This window comes from Vidua chalybeata, chromosome 6 (assembly GCF_026979565.1).
Source record: "Vidua chalybeata isolate OUT-0048 chromosome 6, bVidCha1 merged haplotype, whole genome shotgun sequence".
In the NCBI taxonomy this organism is placed as follows: Eukaryota; Metazoa; Chordata; class Aves; order Passeriformes; family Viduidae; genus Vidua; species Vidua chalybeata.
The window spans coordinates 57,095,468-57,120,012 of NC_071535.1; the positions used below are offsets into that span (position 1 = coordinate 57,095,468).

The 24,545-nt window shown below is 51.3% G+C and overlaps 1 protein-coding gene across 1 annotated transcript; it reads left to right on the forward strand.

Annotated features, from left to right (window-relative positions):
* Positions 1 to 88: 88 nt before the first annotated feature.
* NUP160 (nucleoporin 160) lies at positions 89 to 24,363 on the forward strand. Its single transcript, XM_053945944.1, has 35 exons — positions 89 to 305; positions 479 to 689; positions 1,609 to 1,831; positions 1,914 to 1,992; positions 3,209 to 3,323; positions 4,344 to 4,502; positions 5,374 to 5,451; positions 5,998 to 6,095; positions 6,692 to 6,776; positions 7,007 to 7,075; positions 7,700 to 7,783; positions 8,229 to 8,399; positions 8,484 to 8,583; positions 9,713 to 9,878; positions 10,414 to 10,529; positions 10,635 to 10,795; positions 11,899 to 12,032; positions 12,304 to 12,374; positions 13,859 to 14,018; positions 14,474 to 14,543; positions 17,249 to 17,347; positions 17,571 to 17,690; positions 18,351 to 18,446; positions 18,541 to 18,635; positions 19,271 to 19,367; positions 19,457 to 19,562; positions 19,680 to 19,840; positions 20,373 to 20,433; positions 21,541 to 21,651; positions 22,626 to 22,749; positions 22,958 to 23,059; positions 23,287 to 23,428; positions 23,616 to 23,741; positions 23,816 to 23,920; positions 24,002 to 24,363. Exons 1-35 carry the CDS (start codon positions 103 to 105, stop codon positions 24,086 to 24,088), a joined length of 4,185 nt encoding a protein of 1,394 aa, XP_053801919.1. The 5' UTR covers positions 89 to 102; the 3' UTR covers positions 24,089 to 24,363.
* The last annotated feature ends 182 nt before the right edge of the window (positions 24,364 to 24,545 follow it).

A 24,545-nucleotide genomic window follows, 5' to 3' on the forward strand; every position in this document is an offset into this window, starting at 1 on the left:
CCTCTCCCTCTTGCCCCCGTCCTCCCGCCCGCCAGGGGGCGCCCGCTCCCTCCCCTTCCCGTCGTGCCCCGCGCGGCCGAGGCGGGAACGCGGCGGCCCAAGATGGCGGCGGCTCTGGCGGCGCGGAGCTGCCTGGAGCTGAGCGCGGCCGGCCGGGCCCCGCCGCGACCCCCGCAGGAGCTGCTCTTCGTGCCCCCCGGCATCGCCCCGCTCCCCGCCGGGCGCTACGGCGACAGCGCCGGCGGCTTCTGCTACCAAGAGAGCGCGCAGCTCGGGGCCGCCACCAGGAATCGCTGGGTGCGATGGTGAGTGCACGCCCCCGTCAGCTTTGCCTCGCTTAGACGCTCCTCATCCACACCTCTCCCGTCTCACCCTTCGGAAACCCTCCTGTCCCTCAGATCATCCTCATCCTCATCTCTGCCCTTCTCTCCCCTCTCAGACCCTCCTCATCCTCAGCTCTGCCCCTCTGTTCCCGCAGGAGCACGTCGGGGGACACGGTGGAGCTGGTGGAGGAGTCCCTGGACGTGAACCTGCTGAACAACGCTGTGCGGCTGCGGATCCAGGGCTGCCCGTTCCTGCCGGGCGGGATCCACCTGTGCGAGGTGCAGAGTCACCTGGTGGTGCTGCTGCTCACGGCGCAGACGGTGCACCGGCTGCTGCTCCCGCACCCCGCCCGCCTCTACCGCAGCGTGAGTGCCGGGAATGCCGCCGGGGGCCGGGGCAGGCGACCCCGTCAGCACAGGGAGGGCTGGGGAGAGGGGTAGCTGACCCAAAATACATCGGGAACAAGAGGAAAAGTGGAGGTTTGGGGAATTTAGCCGTGTTTTGCTCAGGAACTGGCTGGGTGTTTAGCCTGTGTCGTGTGGACTGTGGTGACACTGGAGTTGAGCTGCTGCTGGGAATGAGCCTCAGCTTTTCCAGAGCCCTTCCTGGCTGGATTGTCTTTTTTTTTTTTCCTCAGCTGAGAAGGCTGCAGGCTGGTTTTGTCTGGGTTGGAATCTGTATTTCATGTGGCACGTGGATCCTAGGCAGGGTTTATATCACATTTACCATCTTTCCATGGATGTGGGTTGGAACTGGATGGTTTTTAAGGTTTCTTCTGACTGAAACCATTGCAGGATTCTGTGATTCTCCAAATTTGCTCTGACTTTTCCTTTTGTGCCTGCTTCTTACCAGCTCTCCTCTCTTGGAGAGCTTCTCTCTCCAAGAAAGCTCCGGAGAGCTTTCCCAAGGGATGACCCTGTGCTGTGGCAGAGCTGCTCTTCCTGGGATTTGTGACCAGTGGTTTTCTCTGAGCTATGCCAGAGATTTTTTACTGGAAAAATCCTTTTGATCAAGGAGACAGTTGCCATTCCATCGATGTCTGGTGGTTTTTTATTTCCTTAGATATATGTGCTCAGGATTTGATGTTTTATGGAATCCTCTAGGATCATGGAGTCCAGCACTGCCAAGGCCACCCACGTCCCCAAGTAGCACATCCCCACAGGATGGGAACTCCACCACTGGAGCCTGTTCCAGTGCCTGATAACCCTTCCGCAAAGGAATTTTCCCTGATATCCAACCTGAACCTCCCCTGGCACAAACTTGTTTTCTCCTGTTTCCCCACAGGAGCTGATAACGGAGAGCCAAGTGCAGTCCGTGTTTACAGATATCAGCAAAATCCACATCAGGGATCCCTCCAATTACTACGTGATTCCCAGCGTGCCGGGGCTGGCTCCCAACTCTGTGGCCTCCGCGGCCTGGCTGAGCAGCGAGGGAGAGGCTCTCTTCGCCCTTCCCTCTGCCTCAGGAGGGATCTTTGTCCTTAAGTTGCCTCCTCCCGATGCTCCTGGTAAGGATTGGGCACTACAACCCCTCTCCCATCTTGGAATTTCATTTGATCTTCGCTTTTGATTGTCCTTTTCTTTTTGAAGGGAGTGTTTCTGTCGTGGAGTTGAAGCAGAGCTCGGTGGTGCAGCGTTTCCTCACAGGCTGGATGCCAACTGCCATCAGGTGAGTGCCTGGAGAGAGATAAACAGAGCTAATTTTGGCTTTTGGATCCCCATCACCTGGAATTTTTAGCTTGAGTCACACAGGCCCCTATAAATACTCCACCCAAAAAAGTTAACGGGGTCACAGGAGCTATCAGTGTACGGAAGCTGGGAGTGGAATGCTGGATTAGCAGGGTCCTGCTGTTCCATGTGTCTGTGAATATGTTCTCTAGTAATTGGCCTCCAAGGATTTGCCCAGGATGTGGCTCGCAGCCAGCGTGGATTAGGGATTACTCTGCCCTGGTGCTGAGGAGCCAGGCGCATTCCTGACTAACAGAGGTTACATGGGGATCACATGGATGCTCCGTGGTGGGTTGGGATTGTTAGGGTGGTTTAGAGTGCACAGCTGAATCCTAGAACCTTTTTCTTGGAAGTGGGAGTGAGTCCCTTGATGCCCTGAGTGACTTTGACCATTGTGGGAGTGTTGCCCAGGGGCTAGCAGGATCCTGACAGGATCCATCCTGCCAGATTGCTCTCCTCAATTTGCTGCTGCTTAAGGTTTACTTTTTTACTCTTTATTATTTACTTTTTGGGCCTGAAGTTGCAATGGTGTCCTTGGCTCTTGGGCTGGAAAAATATATTTTTGTCTAACTAAACTGTGAAGAGAACTTGCTAGTATTTCATATGAAGTTCAGAGTTATATACTAATGCAGTACAGAATCTGGAAAATAAGAAAGCTAAGGCACCATTTGAGATGTCAGGATCCTTGCTCATGGCTTCTTGGATCCTTGTCAGGATCTGTGCCAGGGGCTGCTTGGATCCTTTTTTCCCTCTGGATCCTTCACCTGTGTTTTGCAAGTACCAGGCTGGGGATGGGGAAGTGGGAATGTGCTTCAGTTCCACCAAAGCAAGTGAAGAACTGGGTGTCACTGCTGTGGTGGGATCCTCTGCTCTGTGGGTGCTGAAACATTCCCTTCTCCTGATCTCACCTACCGTTTTATTTGGATTTAAGCACAGTGGTGGAACCCCACTGGCTTGGATCTGTGCACCTGCCATGATTTTAGAATCATGAAATCCTGGAACGGTTTGCGTTGGAAGGGGCCTTAAAGCTCATTCAGTCCCACCCCCTGCCTAGGGCAGGGACACCTTCCACTAGACCAGTGTTCAGGCTTGGTTTGGACACTTCCAGGGATGGAGAATTTTCTTTGAAGGTGTTGATGTAACCTCTGGTTTTCCAGAGGTGATGGCGGCCCCTCGGATGTGCCTGTCAGCCTCTCTGTGCACTGCCTGGATCACGATGCCTTCCTCTTCGCCCTCTGCCAGGACCATAAGCTCCGGATGTGGTCCTACAAGGTGAGCAGAACCTGGGTTTGGGGGAGTAAAATGAAGCCCAAGGAATTACAGGTGAGTGCTTGGCATGGATCTGTCTCCCATTAAATTGTGTCTGTGGCTTCTCCACACTGGGATTTGGGACAATGTGTGAGAACAGTCGTGGTGTCTGTCTGTGAAGCGAGGGGTTTCCTGCCCAGCCTCATTCCTGTAGGCACACAGTTTGTGGGAATTGGGAGTGGGGCTGGGGCCGAGCCTCATCCCCAGTGGGTCCAGCTGTGAGCAGCAGGTGAGCAGCACTGACAGCAATGAGCCATGGAGTGCCCAGGGGCACTGAGCAACCACCAAAGGGAACAGGGGGCACACAGGTGCAGTGCATGAACATGAGGGGTAAAAAAGATTGGGCTGAAGGACACGATGAGCAGATGCTTGCAGCCTTCTGAGGTGATGTTGCTCTGTGTGGGCAGACACCTGAAGCCTTCTGATGAGGTGTGGTGACACTCTGCATGGGCTGAAACCTTCTGATGTTGCATGATGTTATTCTGTGTCTCATCATGCAACGTATGTGTGGCCGTCTCAACTGCAACATACACATTCTTGGGATAAGGGTTGTTTCCAGACCTACTGGAGCATTTGGGAAGGCAGGCAGGAGCACTTTGAGGCCCCAGGAGCCATCCCAAATGGATTTTCTCCTGCTTTCAGTAGTAATGAAAGTGTCTTTGTCAATAGGAAGTTAATAAAAGCCTCTTGCTCCAGATATTGAGTGCCAGAGCTAATGGAGCAGCACGGTGCTTTCACGGCTCAGTGGCACTGGAATGTGCTGTGGGAGGGAGGGGAAGCTTTATCCTACATGCCTGGGCTCCGGCAGCCTGTGGGAAGGGGGTCCAGGTGAGCTGGGAGAAGCCAAGGAGTGGTTCAGTAAATGTTTGGAGCTTTAATTAACATCTGTTGTGGCCGATGTTGTCTGGAAGGGGAAGGACAGGAGCAGTTTCTCCATCCAGAATGTTTCCTAAGCTGCTCTGCTGATACTTTTGTTGTTTGCAGGATCAGATGTGCCTGATGGTGGCGGATCTGCTGGAATTCATGCCGGTCAGCAGGGACCTGCGGCTGGCGGCCGGCACCGGGCACCGCCTGCGCCTGGCCTTCTCCCAGTCCCTGGGCCTGTACCTGGGAGTCTACATGCACGCTCCCAAGCGAGGGCAGGTATGGAGCCACGGGCTCTTCAGGCTGTGGGAAGAGGAGTCCTTCCCCTAGGACTTGGGTTTGGAAGGCAAGAAATAGGGAAAAGTTTCATGTGTGACCCTCTGGAAGGATCAGTGGTTTCTAAATAAACATTTTTCCCCTCACAACACTGGGGGATATGTGTGCCCGAGCTCTGGGAGTGGAATTCCCTGTGTAACTAAGCTGATCCGTGAGGGCTGGTTCACTTGTTTACCTTCTGCTCCGAAAGTGTGGATGTGCTGTGGGAAAAGGAAAGGTCCAAAAGGAGCTAAAAGCATGGAAATTCTGGTGGTGTGTTTACATCAGGCTCCTGGGAGCGTGTGGATGCTTCTGTAACTTGGGGTGAACTTTTCGTGGAGAACGATAAATTTAGCAGGAGGGGAAGGACAGCACAAACCAGGCTCATCTGTTGGAGAGCTTATCCCTTTCTCCAGGGAATTTCCACACAGAACAAGAGTGTGTAACTTGAGTCCTGCTGTCCCACGAGTGCTCTGCTCTGGGAAGAACATGCAGAGCTGGGCCTGCAGCTGAGGAAATGGGGCTTTCCCACCTTAGTCCCCTTCTTTTTCCACATCTTGTGGTCGCTGGGTGTGGTGGTCTTACAGTTTTTCAAGTTTAGTGTTTGGAAAGACTTGAGAGTCCTTTGGGTCCAGGCAGGGATGAGTGTCCTTAGGGAAAAGGGTGAAGCCAGGATATCTGTGCAGAGGGTCCAGTGGTGTGCTCAGCTCACCCCTCTTGTCCTCTGGGTTCTGTTACCCCTAGCACCAGGCAGGGAGATGGACTGGAATGCTGATATTCCATGAGATGTGTTGGTTTAGTCCTTCAGGAAATGATTTATGAGGTGTGTTTGTAGTTTTGTGTCTTCCAGCTGGTGAGCACTGAGAGCAACCGCTACAGCCTTGACCACATCTCCTCCCTGTTCTCCTCACAGGTGAGAGCTGGGGCCTGGCCCCAGGAGGGAGAGGCCTGGACTCTGGGATTTAAATCACAGAGTCACAGAATGGTTGGGTTGGAAGGAGCACCTTGAAGCTCATCTTGTTGTTCCAACCTCCTGCCATGGGCAGAGACACCTTCCACTAGACCAGGGTGCTCCAAGCCCTGTCCACCCTGGCCTTGGACACTTTCAGGGATGGGGTAGCCACAGCTTCTCTGGGCAGCCTCGGCACCCTCACAGGGAACAACTGCTTCCCAACATCCCATCTGAATCTCCTCTTTCTCAGTTTGGAGCTGTTCTCCCTTGTCCTGTCACTCCAAGCCCTTGTCCAAAGTCCCTGTTCGTCTTTCTTGTAGGTTTCCTTCAGTTACTGGAAGGGGCAATTAGTTCACCCCAAAGCCTTCTCTTTTCTGGGTTGAACAATTCCCAAAGCCTGTTAAATTCCACAGGGGAATGTTTTGCTGTTGTTAAGTTCCCACCCTTCTCTGCTGTACTCTAATTTGGAGGATAAGAAAGGAAATTGGCTCTTTTCCTCTTTCCTAGGAGACTCTGGTTGACTTTGCCTTAACCTCAGCTGAGATCTGGGCACTGTGGCACAACGAGGAGAATCAAACTGTTGTGAAATACATCAACTTTGAGCAGTGAGTTTTGGGCATGAATCACTGGGATAACTGCAGGAAAACCTTGACAGAGCTCCTCAACTTAGAGATTTACACTCAGGCTGCTGGAACATGGAAAATGTAAATCTCCAGGCAGCAGGATTGCTGCAAGTGGAGTTTGAGTGTGGCAGAGGGAGCGTTGTGCTTCCCCACAGCTCCTTCAAAACAACCAGGTGGTCCCTTCCAGGAAAAAAACATGTTGTGGGGAGATGGTGATGGGAAAGGACAATCCCTGAATATAAAGCTGAGAAGGTGGCTTGTTGCAGAGCCAGGGAGTTGAACAGTGGAGGAAAAACGCTGTGAGTGTCCAAATTTTAGGAGAAGCTGCTACTGGTCAGTCTGGGAGTTGCAAGTGAGCTTGTGGGATGGGGAACAATGTTGATTTAAATGAAGAATTTCAACTTGTTCCATCAGTTTATGGCTAGGAATGCCACAGTTGGTAACCTCTCCTGCCAAAATCTGTCCCTTGTCACTGCACAAACCTCCTTTTCCACATCCAGAGGGCTGTTTTTGCTGATGAAAGCCACAGGTTTGGTTCAGGTGGATGCCTGGTTGATTCAAGGTTTGTTTCCTTCCAGGAATGTTGCAGGCCAGTGGAACCAGGTGTTTGTGCAGCCACTCCCTGAAGAGGAGGTGACGGTCCGGCAGGATCAGGACCCCAGGGTGAGCACCGTAGAACAGCACCAAAAAATAATGAGGTCGCTCGGGAGAGAAAATTGGAATAAACAAAGTCAGGAGTGTGCAGGAAGCCATTTTTGATGCCAGGTTGGAGCAGGGTGTGGACAGAAACACAGATCCAGGGGATGACGTTGATAATGGGAGGAAAGACCAGAAACAGCACCTTAAATGTTCTCCTCATCCTTGAGCTTCCTTAAGTTATGATCTTTTTGCAGGAAATCTACTTGGAATATCTCTTCATGCCGGGTCGGTTCACTAATGCAGCTATCCAGAAGGCTTTGCAGGTAAGTGAGGGAGAATTTGGGATGCTCTCTGTTCATCCTCTTCCTGGCCCTTTAGATGTGAGGCAGCAGGATTCCTTGGAGCTCTTGCCAAGCATGTTTTTATGGGGAGTCCCTGGAGCGAGCTGATGGCTGCTGGGCTGTGCTACAGCTGCTGCATGCCCACAGCTGGAGACAGAACCTGGAATCCAGATAATTGGTTTTTTTCCCCCTTGGATAGCACAGCAAGTTGCTGTGCTTGTTTTTCATTCCTGCTGATGTAGCCAGGAGAATGGGGACTCAGCTCCCTGTGGTGCTGTTTGTCAGGATATGTCATGGAATCATGGAATTACTAAGGTCAGAAAAGCTCTCTGAGATGGTGGAATCTGACGGTTCCCTCCAGCACTGCCAAGACCACCACTAACCCATGTCCCCAAGTGCCACATCTCATGGATTTTAAATCCCTTGAGGTATAGTGGTTGCCCACCGCCACACATCCGTGTATCCCAAATTTAGCATTTCTTTTAACACTTCCATCCCACAAAGTGCTGGCTGACGCTCTTGTCCTGCTTTACCTGAGTGCTGCTTGAACCTTCGGTGAGACTTCTATTTTGCCTTAAAATCCAAGTTTCTTGTGCCGCTTTGCAGATCTTTTCTCAAGGAACTGAGAGGCACATGGATCTGACATGGGATGAGTTAAGGAAAGAAGTCACCTTAGCTGTGGAAAACGAGGTGAGATGGATTTTCCTTCCAGGATATTGTGTGGTATGTGGTGTCATGATATTTTAGGTGCCAGATGACCCTGTGCCTTGGTTTATCCTTTATTTCTCCAAAGGGAATGATGTAACTTTTTAAAAAGTACAAGTATTCATCCTTCCTGCCTGGGGTTTCCTTTCCCTCTTGGGATTTTGGAATCCTGGCTGTTCTCTCTCTGCTCCCTGTGTGCACTTTGGTCACCCATCACATGGTGCCCAGACCACCACCATGCAGAGCAGTTGCTCATCATTTTGGAAGAGAATCCAAAACAGAGGGATTATCTTCCAAATAATCCAAATAACAATTATTAGGAGACCTACCTGAGAGATCCCTATGTTATTTTTGGGTCTGAATTTCACTTGTTTTATGCTGTTTTTATTTCACTTGGCTGTTCCTGATTCCCTTGTTTTGCCCCCACCAGTTCCAGGCCAGTGTGACAGAATATGAGTGCTCCCCAGAGGAGTTTTGGCAGCTGCAGGTGGAATTCTGGTCCAAGTTCTATGCCTGCTGCCTGCAGTACCAGGAAGCTCTTTCCCGGCCCCTGGCCTTGCACCTGAACCCCTACACCAGCATGGTGTGCCTGCTAAAGAAGGTGAGGCTGGGTGGTGGTGAGATTCCCTGAACAAGTTTCTCCAGAGGATTTGGGAAGCTCAAGGACTTTCTCCTCACCTTTCAGGGCTCCATGTCCTTCCTCGTGCCCTGCTCCTTGGTTGATCATCTCTATCTCCTCTCCAATGAGCACCTCCTGACCGAGGACGATGCTGCCATCTTTGAAGGTGAGAATACATGGAGTTTCTTCCCTCCTGTCAGAGATGTGGGAGCTTCCATAGACATCCCTTGAAGAGCTCCTAATCCATAGCTGCATGGAGATGGTTTTATTTTGGCTTTGCAGGGGTACTTATTTTGTGAAAATTGCCATCATGCTCACACCAGCAATTAGAAAATAGTGTCAAGGCTGCCAACAGAATCATGGAATTATTTGGGTTGGGTGAAATTCTTCCCTGTGAGGGTGGGGATGCCCTGACACAGGTGCCCAGAGGAGCTGTGGCTGCCCCATCCTTGGAAGTGTCCAGTGCCAGGTTGGACAGGGTTTGGAGCAATCTGGGGTAATGGAAGGTTTCCCTGCCCATGGTGGGGTGTGGCACTGCATGGGCTTTAAGGTCCATTGCAACCCAAACCATTCCAGGATTTATGAGATGTTTTCACATCAGCTGTGGAGAGGGCTGTGCTGTTCCTTGTCTCCAGGAAGTGAATGCCAGAGTATGGAAAACATGTCATTAATATTGTCACCACAGTGCCCTCTGTGCTTTGCTGGCCCTGGAATGCCGTTTCACTAAGAAAAAGGCAATGGAAAATGTTACCTAAGCTCCACTTTCATGCTTGAGTGATTTTTATATATTTTTATGAAGCGGGATCGTCATCTGTTTGGTTGAGCTTTTTGTGGAGCAGAGGGATGAAAGGTGGAGGCCTGGGCTGGATTTGGGAGCCCCAGCAGTTCCTTCCCTGACTGTTTTAAACAGTCACGGTCTCAAAATATGGGATTTCATTTAAAATCTGACCCATAAAGGATTGCAGAGCTGAACTGAACCATTTTCTTCAGGATATTTTTTTTTCCACTACTTATTTTCTTTCAACCTGTGGCTGGAAAAGATCCCTTGGAGGGAATTTCATTTTTTTATTGTTGCATCATTTTTTATTTTCTGAATAATAAAGCCCAAATCTTTCCCTTGTCAACTCCTGAGCTATAATTCAGCCTCATTGTTATTGGGGAAGGTTTGGCACAGGGAACTGGGACCAGTCTGCTGTTACTGGTGATAGGAGCTGAGCTAACTGGCTTTTGCATGGTCTTCCCACCTTCCCTTGGAAATCTCTTGGAAAATACACAGTTAGATTCTTTCATTGCAGATTTGGAGATGTCTCGTGATGTTGTCTGTCTTGTCCAGTGCCTTCGCCTGATTGGAGAATCAATTTCTATGGAAATGGCATTCATCATGGAAATGGCTTGCTCCCGCCTCCAGCCTCCAGAAAAGGCTGCAGAGCAGATCCTGGAGGACTTGATAGCTAATGACACGTAAGGAGATGTGTTTTCCAGAAGCTTCTCAGAGTGGCTGAGCTGGGATTGTCCAGAGCTGTCCCTGCTTGACATCCAAGTGTGTTTGAGATGTGTGGGCTCCTTGGCCTGTGCTGCAGGAGACTTTTCCAGGGATGGGAGACCGTGGTTTGGTGCTGTTAGCAGGGTCTTCCATCCACAACCTAGAGAGCAGAAGAGGCACAAATTCCTGTAAGGTGTGAAAAGAAGTGCCTGGAGACAGTAGGGAAAGGTCAGAGCCTTGATCAAACCCTGTGGTCCTGTGTGGTTCCTGTGCTAACCGAAATGGTTTCCTTGTGGAATGCCAACTATCTGGCTGTTATTTCCTGGTAGCCTGAGGGAGTGGAATAAATAGACCAGTCCCTGCAGGCGCTGTAATAAAACTCACAAGCTAGCCAAGGATTCCAGTTAGGAATGTCCAGGCTGATCAGATACTGATCCTCACTGGAAGGGAGCCCTCTTCAGTTGGAACCTCAGGTTGCCGTTCATGATGATGAGGATCTTTTTGATTTTGCAGGGAAAATGTGATGGAGGATATCCACAGCAAACTGCAGGAGATCAGGAACCCCATCCATGCCATTGGATTGCTCATCCGAGAGATGGACTACGAGACAGATGCTGACATGGAAAGAGGTGAAAGCTCATTGCTGGCTCCTGGGAAACGCTAGGAAGTGTCTTTATCCTGGGAACTGTTCCTGCCTGTGTGGCTCCTGCCTCACCAGGTGGTTTTCCCCGCAGCTCCTCACCTGGCGCTGCGCATGAGCCTGTCCCAGCTGTTTGGCAGCAGCACCGCGGCGCACGTGGTGTGCGGGGGGGTGGCCAAGATCTGCACCGTCCGCTTCCTCCTCTGCCGGGACCTGCTCATCCTCCAGCAGCTCCTGCTGCGCCTCGGAGATCCTGTGAGTACAGCTCCTGGGACTTGGGAATCCTGTGGGGTTCTGCTGGTGGTGCAGGGTGGAGCTGTCTCTTCCCACAAGGCTGTTGGAATAGCCCGAGGCTTGGGCAGGTCTTGCTCTTCTCCAGCTGCTTTTGTCTTCCTAAGCAAAGCAGCCTAATTCCCTTTATTCCTCGATGAACATCCAGGAAGCAGGAAGTGAAGCTGTATTTGTGGGAGGAGGGCATGGATTCCAGCCTCCTGTGTGAATCAGCACACATGCAGCTCTTCCAGGTCTCCCCTGTCCCTCTCCCAGCAGCGATGGCAGTGCCATTCTCTGGCAGTGCACTCCAAGGCTGCAGTTTCAGCCCCTTGGAAGTTCTCCAGCCAGAGCAAACAGCCCCCACGATGGTAGCTGTGTTTGGAGTGTGGGATGGACTGGTCTGGGTCTGTCCCATCAGGCCTGAGGCCACGTGAGGCATGGTGCTGCTGCTTTGGGTGAACACAGTGATGTGGAACGAGTCCCCACACAAGGACAGCCTTGTTTAAACCAATATTATTTGCTTAGAAATAGTCAGGAGTTTCCTGGTTGAAAATAAATCCCTCTTTCCTGGATAAGGTTATCCTGGTAGCATTTAAGGTGCATTGCAAGGTGCCCTCTGGAGCTGGGCTCTCCCCGACCATGAGGCATGTGACCTGCTGCTTTCCCACCTTGATGTACCTGTGTCCTTCAAAAGCTCAGATAGTTTCATCTCCTGTGACTCGTGCTCTTTGCTGGAGCTTATGGAGACCCTGAGGTGATCTCTGCAGCAAAGCCATGATTTCAGTCCATCCTGGAATGCTTTGGGTTGGAAGGGACCTTAAAGACTGTTTAATTCCAAGCCCCTGACAGGGGCTGGGGCATTTGCCACTCGGCCAGGTTTCTCCAAGCACTTTCCAATCTGGCCTTGAACAGTTCCAGACGTGGGACAAGAGTCCTGCTGGTTCCCTGGGAGGGCTGAGTTCCTGCCAGGCTGTTAAGCACCTTGCTGTTTGCGGAAGGGACGAGCTGGGCCTGACACAAACCTCTCTGGTTGCCCTTGTCCTGCCATTGCTCCAAGTGTGCCAAGCTCTGGGCTTTCCTTGCAGATGGTTTTGGGAGGGGGACAGCTCTTCCAGTCCCAGCAGGACTTGCTGCACCGCACCTCTCCCCTGCTGCTGTCCTACTTCCTGATCCGGTGGGCGAGCCAGTGCCTGGCCTCCGACGTCCCTGTGGACACGCTGTAAGTCTCTACCTGACCTGGCTTAGAGTCCTCCTTAATCCACCTGAAATGCCCTTCCTGATGTGGAAAGCAGGTGGTTGCTGTGGGAGTATCACTCCAGGAGCACTGGGGAGGGTTTTTTTCCCTTCCGTGTTCTGAGCTGACTCTGCCTTGTGCTAAATCTGCCCTGTGAGGCCTCGCTGTTCTGCGCTCCGTAGGAGTTGAACAATGAGCACAGTTAAAGCGGGAGGCGTTTTGTTGTCTCTTCTCTGATGGCTCCTTTCTTCCCCAGGGAATCTAATCTGCAGCATCTCTCTGTGTTGGAGTTAGCAGACACCACGGCCCTGACACCACACAAACTGGGTAAGGTGTCCATGGATCATCAACTCTCCCTTTCTGTTATTTAAGCCTGTCTCTGCCACCTGAGGGAAGTGCTTTATGCAGGCAGCTAATGGACTGTGTGGTTGAATGACCCTGATTTAAGTGGGGATGTTTGTCAGGCTGTCCACAAAAAAAAAAAAAAAACAAAAAAAAACCAAACAAACCAACAACAAAGGATCTTGGAGTGCTGAGAGTGCTTTACTCTCAGCCTGAGAAGGATGGGTGTACCTCACAGAGACAAAAAGTTGCCATTCTACCCCTGGCAGCATCAGCCAAACTTACCCCTTGTGTCCTTTATAGTGGCTGTAGTAGCTCAGACCAGGTCTGTCACAGAATCCTGGAATGGCTTGGGTTGGAAGAGCCTTAAAGCTCATCCTCTTCCACCCCCTGTCATGGCAGAGACATCTTGCACTAGCTGGAGTTGTTCAGAGCAACCTGCTCCATCCAACCTGTCCTGCTCTCCAGTCTTTACCCTGCAGCAACGAAGGGCAGCAGCTCAGGGAAGCAAGAAAATGTAGAAGTACTTGCTCAAAACCTGTTTGAAAATATGGAAATAACTCCCCAAAACATTGCAGCTGATATTTGGTTCATATTTTTTAAGTTTTGCTACAAAGATGTAACTTTTGGGTTAGTTTTTTATTGGGAGAATATAAGGCTGCTTAATTAGGGAAATGTGGGCCTTGAAGTGGTTCCAGAGGGAGGAGGTGAACAGGGATGGGAAGGAAACATGCAGGTAAGAGCCTGCTGTGACTAGTCAGCACTTGGAGGCTGAGCTACTTCAGAGGGAGCTGGGGAAATCTGGGACAAACAGGCAGCAGTGCCATGTGTGAGCTGGTAAAGAGCTTCCTCCATTTTCTGACATCGGTGATCCTCAGAGCCCGAGCTCTCCCTGATGGAGAGTCTGGGTGCAGCCTGAAATGTCAGGGAAGTTGAAAACATCCTTTGTGTGTGCTGGTGTCGTGGGTTATTTCTTGGCTGGCTCGTGAGGAAAGTCCTGTTTGGCCACTGTTCTTTGGGGAGAAATATGTGAAACACAGGGAAGGAGGTGGCAGCTTGGGGAGAGGCGTTGGGAACAGTCAGTAAGGGGGGATTTTTGGGGTGCTGGAATGAGGAGGGAGGGAATAGAACAGCCAGCTCAGCACTCCCTCAGCCCTGTCATGCTGGAAAGCTGCAGCTGGGCTGGGAATAACAAGTGGAGAGGGAGCAGAGCCCTTTTTTTGTGTGTTTTAATTGAGCTGTGGTTAATAAACACTGCAGGATGGGGCACTTTGATCTCCTGCTGCTCCCTCTGACTGAACCAGACAGCAGGAGAAATCCAAAACCAACAAGTTAGAGTGTGGAACGTACTTTTGGTTTGCCCTGACTTAATCTGTGCTGTTTGGGCTGATGAGCAAAGGACAGGGTGGAAAACCTGGGATCTCTTCTGAAGGCTCTCTACTCACTGTTCCTTTAATTTGTACTTTTAGTATCCAGCCCTCAGACAATCGTGGAGCTCTTCTTTCAGGAAGTGGCCAGAAAACACATCATATCCCGACTCTTCCTGCAACCAAACACCTCTTTGGCTGAGACAAGTTTGAACTGGCCCCACCTTATCACCTCAATAGTGGCTGATTTTCTGCCTCTCCTGTATCCTTGGCTATGAATCCATTGCCACTGAGCCTCCTGCCATTCCAAAATCAGTTTTCCATGCCTAAATTTCCAAGCCAAATCTCCCAAAGGAGTGAGATTGTTGGCATTAATGGGATTTGTGGGTATTTTAAGATTTCACAGATTTCATCCTGTTTAGGTGCACGATAAAGGATTTGAGTTTTTGACTTTAAGCTCCTGAGCTCTCACTACTTGACTTGGTGGGGTGGGATGCTGGGGGATTTGGAAGGGTAACAGGAGCTGGGGATTAGATGTACTGGTGATTTTGTTGTAATATGGATAAATCTTATTACAGAATAATGATTTGTGTAAACAGCAGCTTAATCTTCTCTCCTTTCCCCCTACAAATGGAGCAGGAGAGGCATGTTGGCTTCCAGACTAGTTCTCCAAGCTCTCCAGATTGGATTCTCCTGTGTTCCTTAACCTCTGTTCAGATGGCCCAGCAATCCCAGCTTCCTCTTCCCAGAGTGCCTGATGGGGAGCTGTCAGTACACCCAGCTCCAGGTGAGTGCATCACGCCAGCCCTCTCACAGGTGCTGGAAAACTCCCTAAAATATCATCTTTCCAAGTGCTGGAGTTCTGCTTTCCCCTAGTCATGAAATCCTGGAATGGTTTGGGTTGGAAGGGACTTCAGAGCTCATTGAGTTCCATCCCCTGCTATGGACAGGGATACTGTCCACTATCCCAGGTTGCTCCAAGCCCTGTCCAAACTGGCCTTGAACATTTCCAGTGATGGGGTAGCCACAGCTTCTCTGGGCAACCTGTGCCAGGGTGTCCTTACCCTCGCAGGGAAGAATCTCCCCTGTTTTAGCTTAAAACCACTACCCCTAATCACTGTTCTCTGAGCTGAGACAATGCCACAGAGTGTTTGATGGAGAGTGATTTAAGATTGTGGAATCCCAGAACAGTTTGGGTTGGAAAGAACCTTAAAGCTCATCTCATTCCACTCCCCTGCCATGGGGGAATAATCTTCTGCATTTTCTCTTTCATCTGTTTTCAAGAGCATCCAGATACTCAGGTTTATGCTATTCCCTTTCCTTGGAGGAGTTTATTCTCCCAGGGCTTTTCTGACTGTGTGATGCCACGCTCCTAAAACATCTTTGCAGAGCCTATTTAAATATCCCAGCAATCCTAGAGCTTGTTGGCTGCTGCTGTGCCCACAGCCTTTCCTGTACCACCTCTGCCCATGATTGTCCCTGGGACCTGGGTTCAGAAGGATTTCTTCAGCCCAGGAAGGGCTCATCTATTTCTTAAATGTCCTTATTAGTAAAATAAAGCATGAGAAACACTTGTCATGATTCCATCTCTGGCTGCTCTTGGCATCCCAGTTGCAGAGATGGTGAACTCCTGCTTTTCCAGAGGTTTTAGACTGCTGTATTTCAGATCACTGTTCCTCCACCTTTCTCCCTGTGCTCCTGGCAGCTGGAGTTGCTTGTGCTCGAGTTCTGACCTGCACAATTCCTTGTCTGCAGCTCCACGTGATCTGCAGCTTTATCCCTGTCTGGGCATTCCTGGAGGCACCAGGGCCAGGCAGGCTGTTAGTGACGACCTGTTTTTCAGCAGAACCTTTTATCCTCCCAGCCCCTCATACCTGGGGGCTGAATTGCTTCCTTTTGTGTTGCTGCTGAGAAGAATTGAGAGAAGAATTTCAATTCTTCAGAGCTTTTGAGCCAGGAAATGCCAAGATTGGAGCAGCATCTTCTCCCTCCTGGCATATGTGCAGGCTTTGAATCTCCTCGCATTTCTTTCGCCTCACTGGTGTCTCCTCCAGGCTTTTATCTTTGCAGAGCCCAGCTCCTCCTCCTCCCCACTGCCTTCTGCTCCTCTCCCTGATCCCAGTTGGTCACGGAAGTGTGGATTAAGTGCCTTGACCCCAGGGAGATAACAGTAGCTTTGCTGTGAGCATGGTGACCCAAACTGTGGGGGTACAGGAGGCTCCTTGCAAGGAGGAGACAGGCACAGGGGCACTCTGGTGTCAGAGCAGTGGCCTGGGACATGGGCCAAACCTCTCTGTGTTGCTCACTGTGTGTGACAAGCTGGAGCAGGATTTATCCCTTGTAGCTGCTAATCCAGGGAGCGAATCTGGGCTCTGGATACGTTACCACGTGGTTTTGAGAGGGCTCACGGCCAGGAAAGGTGAGACAGGAGGTGCTGGTGGCTTGTCCACCTGTAGAAGTGACTTGACTTCCAAGTCCTGGTTTGTCCTCCCAATTCCTGCTGAGTGCCATGGCCCTGCTAGCAGGACATGGCTGCTTCTCCAAGGATGATGAGGATGCTGTGCTGGCACAGGCCCAGGCTGGGTCATCTCTCTTTGTCTGTGCCCTCAGTGCCATCAGCACTCCCTCCCATATGCTGTAATCCATGTGCTTCCTTGGCTTCTGGCCCTCTCCTGCACAGGTATTCCCCTTCTAGCACCTGCCTTGCCCATTGTACTGCAGTCTTTGCTCTGCTCTCCATGTTCTGTCCACATTTCCCTGCAGTTCCCTGCAACAGGATGTAGGAAGAATCCTGTCTGATTTTTGGAGCTCTGTTGGGAGCTGCTTCTGAAGTGCTTCATACATACACTGGAGCTGCTCAGAGCATTTCTTTTCCCAGGAGCATGTGGGGGATATCTGCCCCTTACAGGTCTGGAGCAGCTCTGCTCTGGAGAGCTGAGAGAGCTGGGAATATTCAGCCTGGAGAAGATAAAGGCTCCAAGGTCTCCTGGGAGCCTCTTCCAGTGCCTAAAGAGGAGGGGCTGGGGAGGGGCTTTGGACAAGGACCAAGACTGACAGGGGAGAATGGCTCTCTCTCATACTGAGAGAGAGCAGGGCTAGATGGAGTATTGGAAAAAAATCTTCCTTGTAGGGGAGCTGAGGCCGTAGCACAGGCTGTCCAAAGAAGCTGTGGCTGCCTCATCTCTGGAAGAGTCCAAGGCCAGGCTGGACAGGGCTTGGAGCAACCTGGTCTAGTGGGAGGTGTCCCTGCCTTTCACAGGGACATGGGTCTGGATGGGCGTAAGGGGTCCCTTCCAACCCAAATCATTCCAGGATTTCATGATCAGTGCATCCAAGGGACTTTGGGGCTGGAAAGACCAGCCCTGGAGCTGGAGAAGCAGGATTTGAACACAGTAGCTAAAGGAGCCACCAAAAACTTGCTGGTCCTGGCTGCCTGCAGATCACGAGCGAGCACTGACCTGAATCCAAACTCCCATTCCTTCTTTCCTGTAGGAATATATCCGACTGCTGCAGCCATGGTGCCACGTGAACATGGGCTCCTGCTGCTTCATGATGGGCAGGTGCTACCTTGTCATGGGTGAAGGGCACAAGGTGAGGCCTTCCCTCATCTCCTTCCCGGGGTCTGGGACCTTTTCCCTTGGGAGGGGGAGGTGCGCAGGAAACATCCTTCCCAAGCTCTGCGTCCTTTGGGAAAAGGATGGGATTGGAGCAGCATGGGGCTCCTCTTGGGACAGGTGGTATTGTCCCCTCACCTGTATAGCAGGTGGATCAGTCACCTGAGGGGATAGTGAGCTGATTCCAGGTCTGCTTCCAGGCTTTGGATTGCTTCTGCCAAGCTGCCTCTGAGGTGGGAAGAGAGGAGTTCCTGGACCGGCTGATCCAGCCCGAGGAGGGTGAGGTGGTCTCCACACCACGCCTGCAGTACTACAACAAGGTAAGGTCCTGAGCAGGTAAACTGACACCACACTGGAGAGGGAATTCCTGCTTGATCCTTGGCTTTGTGGGAAGTGATTTGAGCCTCAGGAAACTTAGCTTTTGGAATGTGAAACATGTACTTTCTTTTCTTTGTCTGGGGGTAATGACAAGCTGAGTATGTGAAATTTAGGTACTTTCCACCTATTGGTTTCCTAATAGCCAAGGACTTTGTTATCCAGCAGAAAAAGGCAGGATGAGATCCAGATGCTGGAAGCAGAAGCCAGACATGTCCAGGCTCGATGTAAGATGCTGCCTAAGGCAAAGGTTACTAAGCTCTGAGGCAAATTAAAATGAATATGTTTAAATTGAGATAGGCTCTTTCTTCTGCATAATGCTGTGGTTCAGGCAGACTTGAAGCCTGGAGCTGGGCTTTTGGAGAGGGATTCCCTGGATTTAAGATCCAGAAACTAATTATTAATGCTGAAATGCTTCAAAAATCCCCCCTGTACAGAGGTGAATCCTCCAGAGAAGCTATGACCTGGTCCTGTTGTGCTGGGATTTCATCCAGATCCCTGCGATTTACCCAAATATTCCCCTTTAATGTCTAATTTGTTAAATATCTTTAGGGGCAGGAAGAGCTCCTAAAATAAAACACTACAAATGCCTTTCTGCCTTCCAGGTCCTTCGCTTGTTGGAGATGCTGGGTTTGCCAGAGCTGGTCATCGAGCTGGCCACCCTGGCCATCATGGAATCAGCAGATGACTGGAGAAGCCAGGTACAGCCACTTCTTTCTCAGCAAGCTGTTTCTTCAGGAACCTCTTCCACAGGAATTTCTTGCTGGGTTTATAACTGATTTGTGCTGTTTTCAGGCTACTTTGAGGACCTGCATCTTCAAACATCATTTGGATTTGGGGCACAACAGTGAAGCATATGTAGCCTTAACACAAAACCCAGATCCAGGCAGGTAGGTGACAGGCTTATGCCTTTGTTGTGGAGGTCCATAGTCCCATTTTTCCATGAAACTGAAAGGGAAATGACACTTTAGGGGAGGGCATGACTGCTATGTTAAGTTGATGTGTAGAGGTGGGTTTAAAAATGTAGAGTTCATTGTTGGATGTTCATCTGAAGGACACCTGGGATTGGCACCCTCTCAAAAGAGGAAAATGGGAGGAAGAAAAACAGGGAAGAGACTGAAGGATCATGTGTGTAGTCGTCTATGTTTAAAAGCTGTAGGAGCCAAGTTGATTTTGTTTAATAAAAAGATTTAGTGATGAGTTTTCAGTTTGGAAAGTGAACTGGGTAGGGAAAGCTTTATCCTAGCAGAGAAAAATGTTAGAATAACAGGGGAGGAATAGGAATGCTTTTTAACTAATTGAAGGAGGGAGACTGCCCTCCTGAGAGGCCTTTCCAGAGGATCTCTGTTTCCAGTACAGGAGAAACCTGAAGGTTTAAGTTGGTTCTAAGCCAGGAGAAAACCTGCAGAGCTAATCCGGAAGCAGGAGCTTGTCACAAAGTGGTTGTTTGTGGCTTAAATCCCGGGTTTGTTCCTGCTCCTGGGTTTATTCCTGTTCCTCCAAAGGATTGTGCTTCCCTCTGCAGGCAGCTGGACTGCCTACGCCAGCTAGTGGTGGTTCTCTGCGAGCGATCCCAGCTCCAGGACCTGGTGGAATTTCCTTACGTGAACCTGCACAATGAGGTAATCCTGCGCTGGAATCACGGCTTGGGGGGGCCACAACCCTCCCTTTAAAGGGATTATGGACTCACTGGAGCCTCTGTGTGCTGCAGGTCGTTGGGATCATCGAGTCCCACGCTCGGGCCGTGGATCTGATGACTCACAACTACTACGAGCTGCTCTATGCCTTCCACGTGTACCGGCACAACTACCGGAAAGGTAAAGCTTGGGATGGCACCTTGTACCTGCCCACCCACCTGGGACACTCTTTCCCTGCCCCTGCCAGGTGTGTGGCCTCTCCAGGCTGTTGGCTGATGCACTTTTCCCTGTTTTCAGCTGGAACAGTGATGTTTGAGTACGGCATGCGGCTGGGCAGGGAGGTGCGGACGCTCCGAGGGCTCCAGAAACAGGGAAGTTGTTTCCTGGCTGCCATTAACTGCCTGCGGCTGATCCGCCCGGAATACGCCTGGATAGTGCAGCCAGCCTCTGGAGCTGTGGTAAGAATGCTGAGCTTCCTGAAAAGGAGCTTCCAGAATCCTTTCTGATGGGAACAGAGACATTGGACTTCTTAATGTGCTGCTTGTGACCAACTGTCTTGCTCTGCTCATTGACCCTATCCGTTACCCTTGTGCCATTCCCCCCTTTTTAGGGCAGGGGGGAAGCAGGATAACTTTTGGGAATGGGCTAGTGGATAGATGTGGGAGTACATCACCTTGTGTTAAAGACAGCAAATGTTTTGGGGAGTGTGAACAGCTGGCACACCAGTCCAGAGGAGAGTAAGTGTGTAACAGGGGTTGTGTTTCAAATCCCAGTCAGGACTCAGGGAGGTGGTGGCTGCAGCCTGGTCACCTGATTCTGATGTTCCTGATAGCTGGGGATAAAGTAACCTGAATTCCCAAGGGCCTGCACAGCTTCCCTGGTCCAAAGCAAAGCTTGAAATGGAGAGCTCTTGTTGGGATTTATCCTATCAGTGATTTATCCTTCAGAAACCAGGTGGGTATAAATCCTCTTTCTGCTTTTTCCTGCAAGTACGAGCGCCCAGGAGCATCCCCGAAGAGGAGCCACGATGGGGAATGCATGGCTGTTCCCAGTAAGTGCCCAGTCCTAGTCCTTCCCATGCCTTTGGAATTTCCACAGCCCCTCTGCAGCTCCCATGGGAGCTGGTACATGGCTCAGGGCAGCTCCTGCCTCCACCAGATCAATAATTTGTGGGATTTTAAGGTAATTAATTCTCTCAGTGTCTCACAGTTGCAGCACGCTACCACTGTTCCCCAAGGAATACAGCAATTTTCCCAAGGAAGCAGCTATTCCCCAAGGAGCTCCTGTGCCTGCTCCTAACAGCTTGATGCCTTGACAGCACTTTTTTTTTCCAGTGGAAGTAACTTGTAATTTAAAACAAAACCAGCTTTTTGAGGCAATTTCTAGTTTTTCAAGGCTGTTTGTGCCTTTGGAAATCCTGTCGGGAATAAGCTCTGCCTGTGTCTGCCATAGCCCAGGATGTGGGATCAGGTTATCCTCAGTGTTCCAGTAGGAAAATTTAAGGTCAGGTATTTTTAAACCTGCTCTTTCTGAAGATTTTTTTTTTTTTTGTGGCATGTACCTGGCAGGCAAAGCAGCAGCTGTTCCCAAATATTATCTAACATCTGGAGGAGGAGGAGCTGGACGATGGTATCAAGGACATAAGCACAGTCAAGGGAGCAGGGAAGAGTCAGCAAAATCCTGATCATTCCTTTGGTGCTTTTTGGGGTACAAATTCTCTTAGCATGGCAGAGGGGTGTGGAGATGCTTTTACACGAGCTCCAGGGAGTCCTCAGAGCCTCTTGAGTACCTAAAGGGCTCCAAGAGAGCTGGAGAGGGGCTTTGGACAAGGGATGGAGTGCCAGGACAGGGGGAAATGGCTTCACACTGACAGAGGGTGGGACTAGATGGAATGTTGGGAAGAAATCCTTCCCTGTGAGGGTGCTGAGGCCCTGGCACAGGTCACCCAGAGAAGCTGTGGCTGCCCATCCCTGGCAGTGTCCAAGGTCAGGTTGGACGGGGCTTGGAGCAACCTGGGATAGTGGATGGTGTCCCTGCCCACAGAAGTGAATTTTAAGGTCCCTTCCAGCCCAAACCATCCTGTGATTCCATGACATTCTGCACAGTGCCTAAAGAGCCCTTTTTGAAGTACTGAGAGCTCGGTATCCATCTGTTCCAGCCACTCGCCAGATCGAGATCCTGGAGCTGGAGGATTTGGAGAGGGAATGTCTGCTGGCACGGATCCGGCTCACCCTGGTGGAACACGACGTGTCGGCAGCAGCTGTGGCAGGTGAGGCGGGTTCAGCCACTCTGTCCTGTCCCAGAGGCAGACCCAGAAGCTGCCAGGGACCATCAAATTCCCATCTCTACCATGAAATCCAACCACTGACTTCAGCAGGGTCTGAGATGCACATCAGGGAAACCAAGTTTTCCATATTTTTTTTGGCTTTTCCAAGCTCTGGTGGTCTGCAGTGGGGATGGGATGAACTTCTGAGTTGGGAGAAAAAAAGCATTTTGGAAATCATGGAAGCATAGAATTATTAAGGTTGGAAAAGACCTCCAAGATCATAAAGTCCAGCCTTTTTAATTGATTAATAATTTATTTTCCTGGACAATCCTGCTTCATGGAACAGTGTTAAAAAGTTGTGACAGTTGTTCCTTTCTGGGAAGCAGGAAGGTGTAGCTCTCCCACCTGGAATATTTTAGTATCTCTGGTACAAGTTACACAACATGTCCACATCTTTCCCCTCTAAATGTCAGGAGGAGGTGACTTCCCAGCACGGGATTGCAGGGAAAGGATGGAACAGCTGCTTTGAGGGCAGAGTGGTGACGCAGGGAGCCGAGTGCCACAGTTCCTGTGCTGGCAGAATGTGTATGCTTGGATGCAAGCCTGTGATGAGGCTGTCCCTTCCCTAACCTCAATGATCTTGGGGATCTTTCTCCAACCTTAACAATTCAGTGATTCTCAACAGCAGCAGCATTTGCCTATCATGTATTGCTACCCATGTCCCTCTCCAACTCCATCAGGAGCAGCTCTGTGGGTCACAACTGCTCTGTCCAGTCCCTTCAGGGATAGCTGCTGGGCTCATGGGATGCTCTGGAGGCCAGGAAAGCCTCCAGCCATGGATTGAGGAGTACTGCTGCGGGGTGTTGGAGGCTGTTGGCGCCCTGCTGCTGCATCTCTCAATGAGTAACACCGAGCGAGGCCCTGGTGAGCGCTGGGGTGTTACTGGAGAGGCTTTACCTGCTCTTCCTCCTCTTCAGGCAACTCCACGCCTGAGGAAACAGTGTCTCTGCTGGTCCGGGCCGGGCTCTTCGACTCAGCCATCACCCTGTGCCAAACCTTCAAGCTGCCCTTGACACCCATCTTTGAGGGCCTGACCTTCAAGTATGTCTGGGTGCCCTCCCACCTCGGGGAACACAGGGCTGGGAGGGATGCAGGGGCTTGGGCATGGAACTTGCCCAAGAGCCTTCTTTCCCTGCCAGGCCAGCTGGGTTGTTCCTTGGGAGTAGTCCTGCGAGGGGTGGCTTTGATGCTAGAGGGAAGGGGCTGGGCTCTGGAGGGACACACCTTCCCATGGCTTTTGATCGTGCAGGTGCATCAAGCTCCAGCTGGGAGGGGAAGCGGCACAGGCAAAGGCATGGGACTGGCTGGCTGCCAACCAACTCTCAGCCCTGGTCACCACCAAGGAGTCCAGGTAGGTTTATCTCCACAGTTTGGGAGGAGGAGGGTCTGAAGACAGGAGCTCTGTGCAAATCCAGAGGGTCACGGGTCCTTAAAACTCCTAAGGCCAGAACTCTGGGCACGGGATGTGGGGAGAGCTGTGCTTCCACCCTGTCCCGACATCACTTGCAGCACACCGTGGCCTCACAGATGGGGCAGGAGCTGCTGGCACGTGTTCCACGGGGAATTGTTTCCTTGCAGTGCCACAGATGAAGCCTGGAGGCTGCTGTCATCCTACCTGGAGCGTTACCCATCCCAGAACAGCCTGTACCATCGCTGTGTCATCAACAAGCTCCTGGCACACGGGATACCTCTGCCCAACTGGCTCATTAACAGATACAAGGTGAGAACAGGGAGACAGCTGTCCCCAAAAACCCCAAAATTCCAGGTGCCCCAGAGCTGCCTCATCACCCTCACTCCAATGGACACCTGCCAGGTGCTCTGTGCCCAGTACCAAGGCTCAGAGCAGGTTCTCAGCGTGGTCCCAGTCCTGGTCACATTCCCTGGCTGAGTTTCCCTCTTTCTGGCAGGAAGTGGACGCTGCCGAGCTGCTGCGCCTGTACCTGAACTACGATCTGCTGGAGGAGGCCGTGGATTTGGTCCTGGAGTATGTGGATGCTGTGCTGGGCAAAGGTCACCAGTATTTTGGGATCGAGGTGAGCTCACCCGCTGCTGGGATGTGGCGGGATGTTCCTTGGGGACATGATGTGAAGGCTCCTGTCCGTTCCAGGTCCCTCTGTCCCCAGCGTCCCCCACGATGTGGCTTCCCTACACTGCCATTGACCAGCTGCTGCAGGCGCTAAGGGAGAGCAGCGCCAGCGAGAACAGCGTCGTGGTGGGTACCGGGCTCCCGGACACCGGGATGGGAGGGGTGGCGGGACAGGGTGGGATCCCTCCTGACTCCTGTGTCTCCCAGCTCTATGACAAGCTGAACGACAGGATGGAGGACTACCAGCAGAAGGTCAGCGTGGCCACCATGGAGCGCCTGTACTGCCGGCCCTAGTCCAGGTGACATCCCCAGGAGCGTCACCATCCCAGCCCGCAGTGCTGGTTTTACCCGTTGTTTTTCCATAAGGATCCAGTTCGGGGAGGTGGAGTACCAAAGGGCATGTCCCCTCACTGTCCCTTTTGTGGGCAGTGGGTGATCAACAGAGCTGGGGTGTGTGGCCATGACACCCCCTTGCTCTCTGCCTCCTCCAGACATGGAACTGTTGGGAATTTCTTTTATTTATTGGTATGTTTTTGGATCAACTTTAATAAAATGGAAGTGTTATTTGAGGTGTGCATAAGGATGCGGTGGGAAAAGTGGGGGGACTGTGGTGCTCCTCTCCAGGGATCATCCCTATACCACCCTTGTCCGAGGGCTGAGATATAGGGCAGGATGGAGCTGTAGGGCCCCGGGGAAGGGTGGAGCTATATCCCCAGCGGATACAGCTCAAGGGAGGTTCAAGGGAAGGGGG